Source organism: Neltuma alba, unplaced genomic scaffold (genome assembly GCF_004799145.2).
Source record: "Neltuma alba isolate B1F8T4 unplaced genomic scaffold, ASM479914v2 tig00011941_pilon, whole genome shotgun sequence".
In the NCBI taxonomy this organism is placed as follows: Eukaryota; Viridiplantae; Streptophyta; class Magnoliopsida; order Fabales; family Fabaceae; genus Neltuma; species Neltuma alba.
In genome coordinates this window covers 186035-202907 of record NW_021636527.1, presented here as the reverse complement: position 1 = coordinate 202907, position 16873 = coordinate 186035, and the positions used below count along the sequence as shown (strand labels likewise).

Below are 16873 nucleotides of genomic sequence, written 5' to 3'. Positions count from 1 at the left end.
AATTTATCATTTCTGTAGCTTTTAATTACCTGCCATTTTGTTGGAAAGACTCAGTATTCTCTATATTGAATGCTGTTGACAAGCTTTTTTTAGTTGATTGACAAGTAAATATTAGTGAAATGGTAAATTTACTTTCCATATATATGATGACAAATATATGAAAAATACTCTTCTAGTCCTTAATGTAAGATTCTTTTTATAGTGTAATGTATTAAAAAGTGGGTCTTATTATATTTAGAACCGGAGTATAATATATATGAACTTTGTTGACAAGTTTTTATTAGTAAATTAACAAATAGACATTACTAAAGATGACAAGTTCACTTAGATGAGTGGTAGTAAATGAATTTTTTTAGTAAGCGAAGAATAATTTAGCAATTGAACATAAAAACATTATGTCAAATTAGTCATTTGATCTTACGGTGAAATTTCAAAATACTTTGAGCCTGCTTTAAAATTAGGAAAAATTACTATGGAGCCTTAAGTAAGAAATATAATTATTAAAAAGTCTCAATAACAATAAAACAGTTTGTAATAAGAAGCTGCAAAGCAGTAAATGACAACTACTCACTTGTCATTATAATTCTCCATCAAAATTATCTCTCTTTAGTGGTACTTTATTGAAATTATTTACACACACACATATATGGGCGGGGGCACCTCCAGTTCATTTTCGATCTTTATATTATCTTTAATTTATTGTTCATTTTGGCTGTCATATTTTGACTTCCATCTTCCAAGTCACCCAATAAGGCCATAAGCATCTATATTTTTCTTTATTCAATTTATTCTTTCTGGATTGCCAAGAGGAAAAATAATAATAAATCCCTTCCTCTTCTCTTCTTTCCAAGAATTATTTGATGTCCTATACATACTGATTAATTTAGGTTCCAATTCGATACTTTACTATACTTAATGAACCCATTTGATGTTAATTACTCTTATTTGATACTGGCCTTTTCTATTCATTATATTATGTCTGAAAAATAAGTTAGAACGTTTGAAAAGAATTAATACAAATTGGAATTAACGTAGCATGTAAGTGATGGTGCCAGCTGCTTGCCTTGCCTCTAAGGGCATAGTCACATGTGATGTTTTGCCACTTTAAGTAGCCTACAAATCTTTTTGAGGAAAGTTTTTTGTTTGGCTATAAGAGCTATTAGGTAACAAAGTTTTGGGACCCTTGTACTTTTTATGGTTCATCACTAATTTGTTACCAACATCTTTTAGTTAGTTTTTTCTTTGTGAAAAGGTTTTTTTTTTTAATATTTATTGGTACAAGATGGTAGGAAACACAGAGATGGCAACTAGTCTGGATCTCTTACTTTCACAAAAGCGAAAACAAAAGCTCCTCTGATCATAAATGTAAAAACTAATTGGCAGGTTTATTTTGGTTCTTAATGCAAGAATTCGATACAATTTATCTCCTAAAAATTTAGAATGTTTTTAGAAACTATCCATTAAATAAGTTTTTATGTTAAAAGAAAATTTCAATGTAAATGATTAAAAGAGACATTTTAAAAACCTAACATACATTTTTTTTTATAAACAACTAATTTAATTATTTTTCTTAATCTTTATATGCATAGTAGTTATCTGCTGATTTACATTTAGAACAGGTGAGTGTGTGTGTCTGAAGAGTAATAATAGAGGAAACAGAATAGATGCGTGTAATGAGTAGGAGATATAGAACTTGGGTAAAGCTACAATTTTTTGTTTCACTTTCTGTGAATATATGAATAAGGAAAAGAGTTTAGAGAGGCAGAGAAGAGACAAGTTTTATTGGGAAAAACACATTGTAGAATTCAAAAGTTATTAATCCTAGCCGACACTAGTAAACATGAATTAGTGGAGAATCACTTGTTTCCTTTTCAATCGGCTTTTGAACATCCCTTTTTGAACCGTCCGTACAACTATAAAAGTTGGTAACTCATCTGTTCTTTCTTTCTTTCTTTCTTTTTTCTGGAATAAATTACAATTAACTCCAGGAGTACATGTGTGTGTGTGTGTGAATATCTTGATGAGTTATATATTCATTGAAAAATAATATTATTCGTGAAGAATTCACAATTTAAACATCTTTTGATTAGAGTATCTAAATGAGAAGCAATTAATTGACAATTAGGAAATTGACAATAGGATGCCGCATATATATGTGGTGTTTCCTGATTGATTTATATATATTTATATATATATAAGTTTGGGGAAATTAGTATAAATGACGAAAATGCAAGCTAATTTGGTAGAGATCAGATGATCAAGAGAAAAATAAGCCTATATTTTATGGTCTTTTTATGCCAAGTTTTATTTCCTTTTTTAATTGCACAATTTAAACACATGCGCGCACATATACAAACATATTAATACCAAACTTAGACGTGGGATCATATCCAAGTATGACGGGTGGTATTGTCATTGGAGTAACTTGATGTTTATTCCTAAAATTTATTCAAATTACTAATAAGTCACGATTAACAATATATATATATATATACTCCTCCGGTCCTAATTATAAGACCCAATTGACTTATTTGAGGAGATTAAGGAAGTAAGTTAAGTTAGTTATTTATAATAAATAAGTGTTGTTATTCCTAAAATATCCTTGTTAATTAAGTATATTGGCTAAAACTATTATTATTAGAAGGATTATCTTGGAAAAAAATGCATAAATATAAGAGAGAAAATGAATTGGGTCTTATAATTAGGACCAAATAAAAAGTCAAATTGGGTCTTATAATAAGGACCGGAGGAGTATATATATAATTTCACTCTTTTCATGGTTGGTGATAGAATGAGAGAAATTAAAGCAAGCTGGTCATGGAATTTTTCCCCAAACATAATCATTGATGCATGAAACAATAATTCTATCCCCAACATTCACCAAACAACCCATTCTTTTATTCATAATAATATGCCTTGGATCGAAATACGAGAGTGATTAATTAAGGATCTAACTTTAATTTTCTTCTTCTTCTTCTTCGTCCTCTTCTTTTTGTGTGTCTGATTTTTTTGCTGCCGAATGATATTTTAGTCATCATTTTGGTTGGATAAATGTGATGTATGTTTGATTCTTTTTCAAAGGCTGTGGGCTGATAATTTGAATTACAAAAGCAGTCAGCCTGAGATTTTGACTTCGTGTTTCATATACATGTGCGCGCGCGCCTCTCATGTGTTGCATGCAATACTATGTATTCCATACTTACATGTTACTCACTATAATCCTTAATATAATTAAGAGATTAATTTGGATACATTAAAAAAGTTAAATTAAATAAATTAATTTATTATAACAGATGTGACATGATTTCATTAAAATAATCCTGTATACTCCCTCCATTCCTTATTATAAGAGACATTTGATACTTATGGCATGTTCCTATATATAAGAGACACTTAAAAGTTGTCTCTATTTTTTTGTGTTGATTTCCTAGTTTACCCATATTTATTGTCTCAAACTCACACTCTCTCTCCTTCTCACTTCTCTTTCTTTTAATAAATTACCATTGTGCTCTCTTACGTTCTCTCTCCTTATTAATGAGGGCATTTTTGGAAAAAAAATTATACTTTTTACATATTAATTGTTTTTAACTAATTTTAACTGTTTTTTTGATCAACGTAATTCGGTTATTCGTCTCTTATAATAAGGAACGGAGGGAGTAACATATAAGATTAGTTTGAAAAAATATGGTAATGAATATGAGAAATAAAAAATGTAACTATCAACCCGTTCTTATATTAAGAATCTGATGTGATGGCGTATTTCTTCTTTTGAATACAAGGTAAGTACAGCAACGATTTTAATCAACAGAGGTTTAGGTTTCATATGTTTCAGATGTTTCATAAATGTATGCGCTGCCCAAAGTCTACAAAGTCATCATGATCCCATGTTTTTATTACTGGTTTAATTTGAATATGCTAAAGAAATCTATGAACCCAAGTTTTGACTCCAGGTTTCAATATAAATGTGTCGCACGGAGCTTACAAAGTAATGACTTCACATAAGCAACAACATGATGAACAAGTCTTCATTCCTGTTACATACATTAATTGACTTTATTAGTTTACAACATGACTCATTTATAATTCATAAATAGTATTTCTCTGGTCCTATTTATAAGTCACTTTTGACATGTACCACATAAACAAAAAAAAAACCTTAAACTTCATTAAATGTTTTTTTAAAGTTCAATAACTTTTCAACTTATCCTTATTTAATATATATATATATTATATCCTATGAAAACAAAATTAACACAATAATAAATAAATAATAAAATTATATATATTTAAAAAATTTCTCTCTCTGTCATAGGAATAGGATAACAAAATTTCTTTTCTTTTTACCCTATAAATAGGATTAGAGGAGTATAATTTAATAAAAAATTTTATATTAACTATATATAGATACATAGATTGGGATTTAGTTAAGATTTGATCCAATTCGAAAATTATTATAATTACTCTAATTATATATATTGTGGATATTTCTATTGTTCCTATATATTTATTCACTTACAATACAACATGTCGTTTGCCCTTCACTTCAAAATAATGTCATTCACTAAATTAATTAAATTGGTTCAGGTGATGATTTGGTCTTTATTTCTTTTAAACAAATTCTCTAAGTTTGAGCCTTTTGTAAGGAACAAATTGTTTTTTTTAGGGGAGCTTTATGCCCATATGATTTGACTCAAATTAATCAAAATTCAATGTGACTTTCAAAAACTAATTGAATACTAAATCGGTGTAAACATATTACACCGACTATATTTACAGTAATCACAAAACCAATTAAAAGGTATTTTTTAACTGATGTAAAATGGCTTTCTTATTCTGGTGATTCTCATATATATATATATATATATATATATATTTGAACATAAAAAGGGAAGGGGTCCTATCAATAATATTTGAGAGAATCCATGGGTGCTCTTGCCTTTTGTTGCCTCACTTTTAGAAAAAAATAGGAGAGCTGTGAATTTTGAGCAAAGCTAGTATCTATTAATTTAGTCTCGTTGAAAATTAAAGTCTCTTTTAAATAATAATGTTTCATTTTAGGATTGTGTCTTGCGTATTTTTATTATTAAATGCCTCAATTTTTTTAATTTGTTGAATCACATTTTCTGTTTAAAATTTATTTTTAAATTTAAAAATTGGATTTTTATCATGGATTTTATTTTTAAAATAAATTTTTCAAAAATTTAAAAAAAATTACAATTTTAAGCATCTAAACTTAATTTTAAAATTTGAAATATAAGACAAGTCACTGTTCATCCGCAATGATCCACCACTTTATTTTAGGGTTAGTTTAGAGTTTAGATTCTACCCTTTTTATCTTTGAGTTATTAATTAAATTTTTTTTATTTTATCTAAAATTAAAAAGCTAAATTAAACAAATTATTAAAATACCATCTTCACAGTCTGAATTGAATTTAATTGATCGCACTGTTTATCTGTTATTTTAGATAAAAATTCTAGAAATTTATAATTTTAAACACCTAAATTTAATTCAAATTAAACAATTGAAATAAAGGACAAGGACATCGTTCATACCTTACCAGACCAAAATTCTCATGTTTTTGGGTTAAGCTCCATATAACACTTTAAAGTATTTTTTTCGAGTGCATATTTTACGGTGCATCCCATATTCTGAAATATTGTTTAGGTAGATCCAACATCCTAAAATATTTGGTATTGCATTAAGTACCCTGAAATATAGTTCAGGTGCACAAACCATTATAAAGTTTTTTAATGTGTTAGATGCACCTAAAAAATATTTTAGGGTGCTAGATACTCAAAAAAATACTTCACAGTGGTAGACGTACTTAGAAAAATATTTCAAAGTATTAGAAGTATCACAAAATACTTCAAGATGCTGGATACACTTGAGAAAATACTTTGGGGTGCTAGATGTATCTTAACTTATGTTTTTTATTTTAAAAATTTACAACATTTATTATTTGTTTTAAAAAATACTTTACGGTTCTGGATGTACAAGAAATACTTAACAGTGTTAGATGTACTTGAAAAAAATATTTTAAAGTGCTAGATGATCACAAAATACTTCAAGATGCTGTATGTAGTGGAGAAGATACTTTAGAATGTGGATGCACATTAACTTTTTATTTTTTGTTTTAAAAATTTAAAATGTTTTTTTACTTATTTTTTAGATCTCTGTTATTTGATTGGCATAACTTTTTTAAATTTTAAAACAATTTACAGCGTCGTCGGCACTTTTGAGCACTACAAATTCAGCCTCACTCCCCCACTTCTGTCCCATGCCAATTCCTCCCCACTCTTCTTAACACACGCACACACTCCCTCCCTCTCTCTCTCTCTGTGTTCAATTCATAACAAATCCAAACCCTTCTTCTTCTTCTTCTTCTTCTTCACATAACTCAGAACACTCTGTTCTCAGCTTAGAAAACAGAGCACTCTGTTTCCAATCCACATGGCTGCAATTGTGTGCCACGGCTTGCAGTCATGCCTCGAGCCTCAGTTCGTCGAATCAAGAGCTCTAACGCTCAGTTTTCCTTTCTCAACACCTCACAATCCTCAACAAATCCCCATTGATTTACCCTTCAAAACAAGTTTCTGGGATTCAAACAGCAAAACCCAGGAAAGGCCCAACAACAAAACTGACACCAGTAACACAGGATGGAGCTTTCTTCAAGCTCTGTCCAATGTCTCGTACGTTTCCAAGGATTCAACCGAGAAAGAAAGCGTCTATGTTCATCCTCAGGCCAAGCGATCTTCCACTGCCATGAGTCAGAAGAGTCTTGAACTGTGCACTGAGAAGTTAGGCAATGAAACTGGGAGTGACATTGTTGAGAATAATGGCTACGGCATGGATGTGCTCTGTTCATCGCCGACAAGGGATCAGCTAGCAAGGCCACGTCAGGGGAAATCGAGAACCCAGAATTTTCCTCCTCCTTTGACCACCATGAGGGGATCTGAATCTCTGAGAGTGAGAAGCCACCGAGAAGGTGGGAGACTAGTGGTGGAGGCAATCAGGGCCCCACCAAGTGCGTCATGTTTTCAAGCAGAGAGAAGCCATGGCCGCCTTCGCCTCTGTTTTTTGAAAAATAACGACAAGTTTGACCCGGAAGAGACAGATGCATACGATGATAGTGAAGGGGTTGAAGAAGAATGTGAAAGTGACAGCGAAGATAACGAAAGAAAAGAAATGGAAGAAGCAGAAGAAGAGGAACAGGAAGGAGATGAAGATGTAGATGATGAAGAAGAACAAGCAGAGCAGGAGGAGGAAGGTGAAGAAATGACAAGGAAAGAGTATGAGGGGCCAAGAAGGTGCAAAGAAGGAAGCAAACAAGAGAATAACAAATTTTTAAATAACTGGGGAGAGCCTCTCTCGGTGGCTATTTCTTAATCCTTTCTTGGTTTTGGATCTCACTACAGAATTCCAATCTGGATCTCTTTTTGTTCCTTCTCGTCTCTCTTAATTTATATATTTACCTAGCTTTAATATAATTTTTGTCTATTAAATTTGTTTTTATTTTGGTTTTGGTTCATCAAATTTTAAAACATAGGTTTTGATCTCTGAAAGGGGTGAAATGATTCAAGCTTTTATTAGATTATAGGGACTAATGTTATCAGGAAAAGAAACTTGAGAATCAAAACTTATGATTTAAAATTTGAAAAACTAAAATCAAAATCAAAATAAATTTGAGGGACCAAAATTTGTATTACCCCATTTATCTATTACATAATTTTACTAGTGCCTCCATTTGCCTAGTACAAGAACTAATTATGAAATTAGATTTGATTCTAGATATAAAATTTCAATTCATTTTATTTTTTTTATATTTATTAGTTTTTAAAATTAATTTACCTATACTCATAAATTAATATTTAATTAGAGAAATTATGTCACATTTATTATAATTAATTAATTTAATTATTTTAGACTATTTAAATTAGTTAAATAAGCTCTAATATTAAGAATAAGTTGAGTATTACCATTATGAGGCTTAAATAAAAGTATCTCTATCATGTAAACCAAAAAAAAAGTATCTGTATCAATATAACATTTTTTAAAAAAAAATTACCATGTTTGAATCCTTTTACATAAGAAAACATTGAGTTCCTTCATCCAATACAAAGTCGTTTTTTTTTTTTAAATTAGTATGGTTAAAGTATATTGTGAAATTTTGTTCCGATTAATTTTTTTAAAACGAAATGAACATTTAATTTCTACATATCCAAATAAAATTTATTACAGAACAACTGAGAGATAGGGCATTTAGATTGCTCATGAACAATCGTTCTTTTCTTTTTCTAAAGCAACTAATATGTTTTTAGGTCGATGTGACGAAAAATTAAAATAAACTAACATCTATATTTTCTTAAAAAAACATAAAATATTCCAGAAAACTCTGATAAAATATAAGGAAATCCTACGTGTTTTTGACAATAAACTAAAGGCATGTGGTCGGCAGTTATTATCGTTATTCTCAACCTTTCTGGGACAGACATGCCCATTTACTGTCGAAAGCTGCCCTCACTGGTTTCTCTGTGTGTGTGTGTGTGAGAGAGATATATATATATATATAATATAATATAAGCCCAATTTGCTTCTACTTTTATACATACGGCAACATTCAAAGTATTTGACAAAAATAGTGAAAAAAAAATAGGGCGGCCATTAAAATGTGGTGAAAGGAGTAGTAAGCATGAAATGACACAAGTGATGATCAATGGAATCTATCTATATTATAATAAACGAAACCAATACTATGAACCAAACATTACAAATTTGGCATAAAGATGATTCATAGTTTCATGAAACTAGCCACACAGCATGAAAATTATGGGCGGCACTTTTATTTTTTGAAAAAAAAGGGAGAATCAATTTTTTAAAAGCAATTAATGTTATAATTTCATAATATACTTGATGAGTGATGTAGATGTTAAGGTTTTTCTTTATGGATAATACTTATATTAAGTAGTCGAATCTCTTATATTCGTTGTATTAAGTTATTCAATACATGTGTTCCTTTTAAAACATTATCATTAATATTATCATAATTAATAATTAATAATAATACTTTAAAAAGAAGACACATGTTTATGCATGACTGAATAACTTAATATAATAAATATAATAAATTTAGTATAGATATTTTTCTTTTCTTAGTTATAATAAAACATATTTCAGGATAGAAGGGGTTTGCTTGCCTCCGATATTTATTGGCTTCAACAAATTTTGATTCAGATAACTATAAATTTTAGGGATCTCAATGATAAATAACCCGTTTAAATTTTAAATGTAATTTTTGTTACTGAAATTTCTGTTTATTCAATATTTGCAATTTTTTTAAAAAAATTTCTTTGGGACTTAAACGTCCTTAATGCTACTACTACTATCATTATCAACTAATTGAGAGACAAAAACGAATTTATAACAAGAGAAAAGAACAACTAAAATATTTGATAATGGCAGCAACATGACAGGGGAAGCATGTCAAGAACATTTTCTTGCATAACATACTCACTTTTTCTTCTCTTTATTTTCGCTTCCTCTTTTTTCATTTATTTTCCTTTTCCGACCATATATCGCTTTGTCCTTTTAACATGGAAGATGTTTGGGTTACGTCACTTGTGCATGGTCGAAATCTTCCTTCCTAATAATTAAACTGAAATAACCAACGGGACTTGGGATGAACTTGTAACTCACAATACGATAAAATGTTTGTTCCTTAGTGAAAGAGATGCCCACATATAAATATTCAATAGCATTTTGAATAAAATTGTCTTCGGTAAGAATACATGTGCCTAAAAAAACCGGTAAATATGTTACACAACAAAAACCCTATAGATATAACAAAATTTAAACCCAGATTTTGTTCTTTGTAACATGAATGACACGACTCCATTTAAAGTACCTCCTGTTTTTTAAATGTAGAATTTATTTAATTAATATTTGTTGTATTTCATTATCATTGAGGAAATAGGAGTAATTTGGAGGAATGATAATTATGAAAAATAAAGTAATTAAAGTCAACCTTTCAATCAATCCATGCGTTTAAAACCGAAAGTGATTAATATATCTTGCATCTGCAAAACAAAGTTTTCCCTTTAAAGTGAGTTTACATTCATATAATCTCACATTTAATTTATAGTAGGGTAAACTACAATGATTATCTTTCTATTTTATCTCAATTATAAAAACATCTCATTTATTTTGAAAACGTATATAAACCTCAATTACAGTTAAAACATATGTTACACAAACTCCTTCCTATATTTGAGATTTTATTTCTGTCCACCCAAATCATTAGTTGGCCGTTAAATTTGACTTTAAATTATTTCTTTGACCAAAATGCCCCTTTTTAAATTAATAATTATTTAGACATTTATATTTTCCAAAAAATATTTTTATAAAATCAAAAAATAATTATCTTTAAAATTTCTAATATGGTATAAAATTTATTAATTTTGATCTAAATCATAAGATTTTATAATTTTCATATTTTACTTTAAATCATAAAACTAGTTAAATTTTTAATCAAATCTTTTATGTTTGCCTTAACAATGAAATTGATGTAACTGTAAAAATATAATTTAAAATTTATTAGAACGAGGAGTAAAATAATAAATAAATTTTATTTTGATATAAATTTTAGTTAAAAATAATATTTTTAGAATATTCCTAACGGTATTAACTAATTGGATTAAACTATATGTTTTTAAAATAGAAGGAAAGTCTACATGATTGATACAAACTAGAATGATAGTCAGAGTATTTTACTCTTTATAGTAAGGACAACACAACTTGTGGGCTTGTGGCGTTTATTTTTATTCTTTGTCCTGACTTTTTTTTTCTTTCGCTTTTTTAATGTATATCTTTTCCTGGCTATGCTACGTACAGACACTTTTTAATCAATCAGGATGACCAAATATTTTTTTTCTATGATTTACCTCAAACATTTTCTTTGATTAAGGTGAAGATACATCTAGCATCTGGATCTTAATTTTTTGGTGTATTTAGCATTTGAATTTTATTTTCAGTATATCCATTATCTTAAAGATTAAAGTGTTGGGTGTAACTAAAAAAAATGACATGTGGGCTCTGATCGATGACTAGAATTGAATTTGAACCAATTTCTATGAACAACACCTGAATTTGAAATCAGGTTTAAAGGGATCAAACGTAGTTAAACGCCAAACGATATATTATTTGAACCAATTGTTGCTGGCTAGCTAGTTTACGATTCTTTATATCGTTGCAGAAGATTGAAATTGCCAAGGTCATATAAACTAAAAAAGTGTTTTGTTTGTTTGTTTTCTCTGAATCCAACATGATCAAAGCAGGAAAAGAAATGCGCTGCAATGTTCCAAGAAGGAAAAGAGAAACAATAGTGATGAGTGATCTGAATAAGATATGGCTCATGATTCCACCAAATCTGCAGATTTTGTACGGTCACTTTCAAAAATCCTCCCTTCATCTCTTTTCCTTTCCCACAAAAAGTGCACTTGCCTGTGTCTTCACACAAATATATTTTAATTCAGACTTCTCTTAATATGAATTTATTTTCCACATAGGCAAATAAAAATTTATTGACGTAAAAACAACCTTGCAAATATATGATTTTATACAATTTGTACTATTATGGGGGTACTTTTTATGTCGATTGTGGAGGACATTTTATGTTGCATTTGGGAGATATCCCTCTTATCTTTAATATAGTATCTAATTGTTAAATTAATTTTAGTTTTAAATATAAGACTTATTTATCATGTTTATTGATTTTTTTTAAATTACCCTTATAGATACTCCCTCAATCATAATCAAGTAAGTGAGGAAGGAAGGATATTAAGAAAGACGATTATGATATTTTAGGAAAAATATTTTTTATGACATATTTTTTATAATTAACTAACTTACGCCACTTCTTTGATCTAATCAAATTAGTTAAATAGATCTATTTTATTTTCTAAATAAATCTATTTAAATTCTATAAAAAGAATAACTGAAGACCAAAAATAAAAGATCAGCAACAAAAGGAATCTAATAATTAAGTTGATAACTCAAAAAACCAGCTTGGGTAATTATCTTCACTGTGTCGTTCTTGGAGTAATCTAACCCTGTTTGTGTGAGTTCCTTCCAAATACATGTAGTTTTGGTAGTGCAAATTGATATTTATCTATAAGTTCAAACTTTTTCGTAAAGCAAAATCCCAAACGAAAAGAAGAAACCAGTATCTATTGGTGGTTGCGTCTGCACTAGGTAAATCTCCAGCACTAACAGGTATTAGTTCTAATGAAAGGGATTATAGCTGTTTAAACACGATGTCCACAGAAAATATCTTTAGAAAAACTGTTCTTTATTTAAGGAACGACTCGACTCAAATCCGAACTACTCATAATTCAATATAGATTTTAGATATATGATGAACAATTAAAAAAAAAAAATTAATGCTACCTCTAATCCTTAATATAAAAAGGATAACTAATTTAGGAATATTAAAAAGAATTAATTAAATTGATTATTTATCACAAATATATATTAGTTTTCATAAACTATTCCTGTGTATTAGATGATTAGAATAATCCATTTTGATAGAAACTCCTTACAATCTATAGGGATATTTTAGAGAATAAATGAAATAAAATAGGTTGAGGTCTTATATTATAACCAAATTCAATATACTAACTAGCTCTTAATTATATTCATAACCAGAGATATAGTCTGTAGCTAGAACAGTAACAAGCATAAGAAACCCTAGAAAAATGATTCGTATCTGCAGGCCGTACTCACATGGGAGACCAACAGATCCACCAATCTGAAACAAAATCAAAAGCCACAATCGTCCATCTGTAAATATGTCTATCTTTTTTTTTTTTTTTTTTGACCTGACTCTGCATATGTCTATCTACTTCTTCAACTTATGGCCGTGAAAAATTTTAGTACGAATGCCCACTTGTATATATATAACTGTGTAGCTTTGGTTAACAATAATAATAATAATGTAATGTTTGTCTCTTCGTACCTTTCTCATGTGCAAATCTTGTACTTTCTCACAAGTAACTGTCTTACACACAGTTACACACAGCAGACAAGACAAGGTTGCTTATAAATAATATTATGAAAATCTGAGGACGAGAAAAAAAGGAAAATGGTTCAAGGAGGCAATGATAACGTTATAGTGAAGAAGGTCCACATAAGTTGGAGACTAGAGCATGGAACATGTTGAAATGTGAATGGACCTCAGTGGATATATATATTTGATTGCTTTCTTTCTGCTGTTTCTCAACTTGGACGACTCTTATCTGTCATTTTACACTTCTACCCACAATTTCTTTTTCATGTTTTCCTTTTAATTTTGCTCAGATAAATTTGCACGCATACATTTATATATTTATATAAATGGTGGAGTTGTTTTGTGTTGTCTTTTTTGCGTTGTGGATTCGCCAAATCAATTCGACAATGAATTAAGATGCGTGTGTGTGAGTGTGTGGATATATTAATGTTATGTATAATCATTTGTGTTATATATGTATATGTATGTAGATAGATATGTGAATAACGTGAACGAATGAGTTAGCTAGATAGTATATATTATCTCCGTTCCTTAATATAAGAGCTAATTAACTAATTTGAATAAATTAAGAAAACTAGTTAAGCTAGTTATTTATAATAACTAGGTGCTATGTTTCCTAAAATATTCTTATTAATCAAGTATATTGGCTAGAATTACTATTATTACAAAAAATATTTAGGAAAAAATAGATAAATATGAGAAACAAAGTGAATTGGAGTTTTATATTTAGAACCAAAATAAAAGTCAAGCAAGTACTTATATTAAGGACAGGAGGTAGTATATCCGATAGTCTTATCTTCAATTATTTTCTGCTTTTAAAAGCCTCTGTCCATTTCTGATTTGAAGTTGAGGGCGACGCTTCCATATATGCTGATATATAGCCTTGGATCTTATATCCCTCGGCGTGACAATCACTGAGGAAAAAATTGATTGAGGTGGTTTGAACATGTGAAAAAAAAAAGTCGTTTGAAGTGTTATTGGGGAGGATTGATTAAGCAGTATAGAACTAGTTAAAAAGAGACAGAGGGAGATCGAAGAGAATTCTCAATGAAGTTATTGAGTAAAATTTTTTTAATTAATGCTACCTCTGGTATTTAATATAAGAGCTTATTTGACTTTTATTTTAATCTTAAATATAAGATCCTAATCTATTTTGCTTCTCATATTTACTCATTTTTTTTTAAGACATTCCTTGTAATAATGATAGTTCTCACCAATACACTTGATTAATAAGAATATTTTAGAAAAAACAATACCTATTTATTACAAATAATTTACTTAACTAGTTTTCTTAATCTACTTAAATTAGTCAATTAACTCTTATATTAAGGACTGAAGATAGTAAAACATATATTACCTCTGGTTCTTGATGTAAGATATTGTTTGACTTTTATTTGGTTCTAAATATAAGAACCCAGTTCACTTTATCTCTCATATTTATCCTTTTTTTTTTCAAGATAGTCTTTCTAATAATGACAGTTCTAACCAATAAATTTGATTAGTAAGGATATTTTAGAAAAGGCAATACCTATTTATTAACAAATAACTAACTTAACTTATTTCTTTAATTTATTTAAATTAGTTAAATAGCTCTTATATTTAGGACTGGAGATAGTATAATAGCGCTATAAGATCCATATAACTACCACCAACCCTACCTAGTAGGATAAGACTTGCTCATATTGTATAAAATAAGTGAACTTCAGTTTTGTCGGTGACCTTGCATCATATTTGGGGTATTGCCTTCCGGGCATGTCACCAAATAAATAAATAAATGACAAATTCAAATGTTTGTTATGATAGGACAAATAGCTATTGCTTCCATAATTTCACAATATGATTAATATATTAATATTATTAAACTTTATAGGAAGTCATACTTTCATAAATTATTAGAGTTTAGTAATTTGTCTCAAACTCCACTCAAAAAACGCTGTTATAATCTAATTGTATTTGATAACTTACTAGAAATCAGTGTTATAAATTTAATGTTTCTTACAGAAATTTACTTGAGAAGTTTTCACAGGTACGTAAATTCAGAAGAACATTCTTATGGATAAAAAGCCATATATGAGAAGACTTTAATTTGTCACAACACTATTCGTCTATTACAAACTTCATCTTCCACAATGAATTTTTCCATACTCATATTTTGATGATAAATTCTTTTTTTAAGCACAAGGCTAAATGAAAATTGTGAGAAAGAAAAACAAAAGTATGTAAAATCAACCATCAAGAGATCTCTACATGTTAAGTGTGGTGTTTCGCCTAATGGTATGATTAATTAATGAGCTAGATGAACTAATTAATTATAAGCATTCGATAATGAAGAATTATAAATGCAGAGATCATGCAAATGATATTGTATATACCACAAAAATCCAACTCACTTCATTTTTATTGGTTTGATTACATACACCAACATATATAACTATATAACATTCTCATGATGATGAATGGTTTAAACTTTCTATTATATATATTTCTAGGTTTCTTAAATGGGTATGGTCAAGATAGTGGACGAGTTGATTGAAAGTAAAAGAACCAAAAGCTTTAAATTAAAGATATATATAACGTACAGTGGGTGAGATTTAAAGATAATAATACAAAAAGTGGGTCAGAGGTCAGAATGATGTGTTGCATTACATTTGGATCAAATTGTTTTCCGTCCTTTTTCTCACACAGAAAATCAGTCCCCAGTCTCTGCAATCCACAAATTCTAAGGATTTGATCTCATCCATAGTGCCAAAATAAACAATAATGTTTCACCATGTGTCATCAAAGCAAAAGCACTACTTAATTACGCGTCGACGTGAGCTTGGAATTAACAATTTACTTCGTATATACACAATAAAATTCATATTTCCCTGCATTTATCATAATACTGATCATCAATAAATGTTATACGATTATATTTTGTCGGTGACTTGTTCTTCGATGAACACCCTTTTTAATAGGTCACGGATGGACGCATGTCTAATAAAGACATTTGTCCACAAGAAGAAAGGTCTGAGAGGCTCTTTCTTTGACACATCTACACATAATATTCATAACAAATTTTTCTAGAGGAGGGGAGGGGGCATTTTCAAACACACCCACTCTACTACTTATGCCAACTCATTGGCTGATATATAATTACATTTTAGGAAAATATAGATTTCGGTCTCTAAAGTTTTAGTCAACTTAAGTCAAGGTTCTTATAATTTTTGTTATTAAGGGACTAGTTTTTATAGTGGTAATTAACTCAAAGTATTTACTATTATCAAACATAATTATTACTACGTCAACATATGTCATTGTCAAATATCAGTGACTCATTATCTTTTAGAACCCTAGCTAACTAAAATCAATCATAATTCTAATGAAAAACTACAAGGACTATTTAAGTTGATCACAATTGTAGGGACAATTAAGAAATATTTTTCCTTGAATTTTTTCATGTTTTTTTTCCTCCCAATACATATATGATTAATCATTCGAATCTTTTTAACACTACTATGTTTATATTAAAACAAGTAATAAAAGTATTAAAAAGTCTTGCTATATATGTCTACGTCACATAATTTCCAAGGGACATTGACTCTTGGGAGGGAAAAAAAAGGAGAAACTGGTTTCCTTGTTAGTTAAGCATTGGATTAATTAGTGGCAAAGCCTTTGCCGTCACAAAGTTTAGGAAAAGCTAATTAGTGAAGCATACTTGTCACCCATATTATAAAAGGGCGATGGAAAAAAGAAACACTTTTACCTAAGCAACTTGGTTCAAACTATAAAACATGATTCTTTAATAATAACCCATATATAATTAAATATTT

The 16873-nt window shown here is 29.1% G+C and overlaps 1 protein-coding gene across 1 annotated transcript; it reads left to right on the top strand.

Moving 5' to 3' along the window:
- The first annotated feature begins 6291 nt into the window (after positions 1-6291).
- On the top strand, positions 6292-7430 carry LOC114719751 (protein FANTASTIC FOUR 3-like). Its single transcript, XM_028905281.1, has one exon. The coding sequence runs from the start codon at positions 6452-6454 to the stop codon at positions 7385-7387; it is 936 nt and encodes a 311-aa protein (XP_028761114.1). The 5' UTR covers positions 6292-6451; the 3' UTR covers positions 7388-7430.
- Positions 7431-16873: the final 9443 nt, after the last annotated feature.

Excerpts from the sequence above, each read along its gene's own strand:
- LOC114719751 (XM_028905281.1), top strand. The coding sequence starts at position 6,452 with ATGGCTGCAATTGTGTGCCACGGCTTGCAGTCATGCCTCGAGCCTCAG.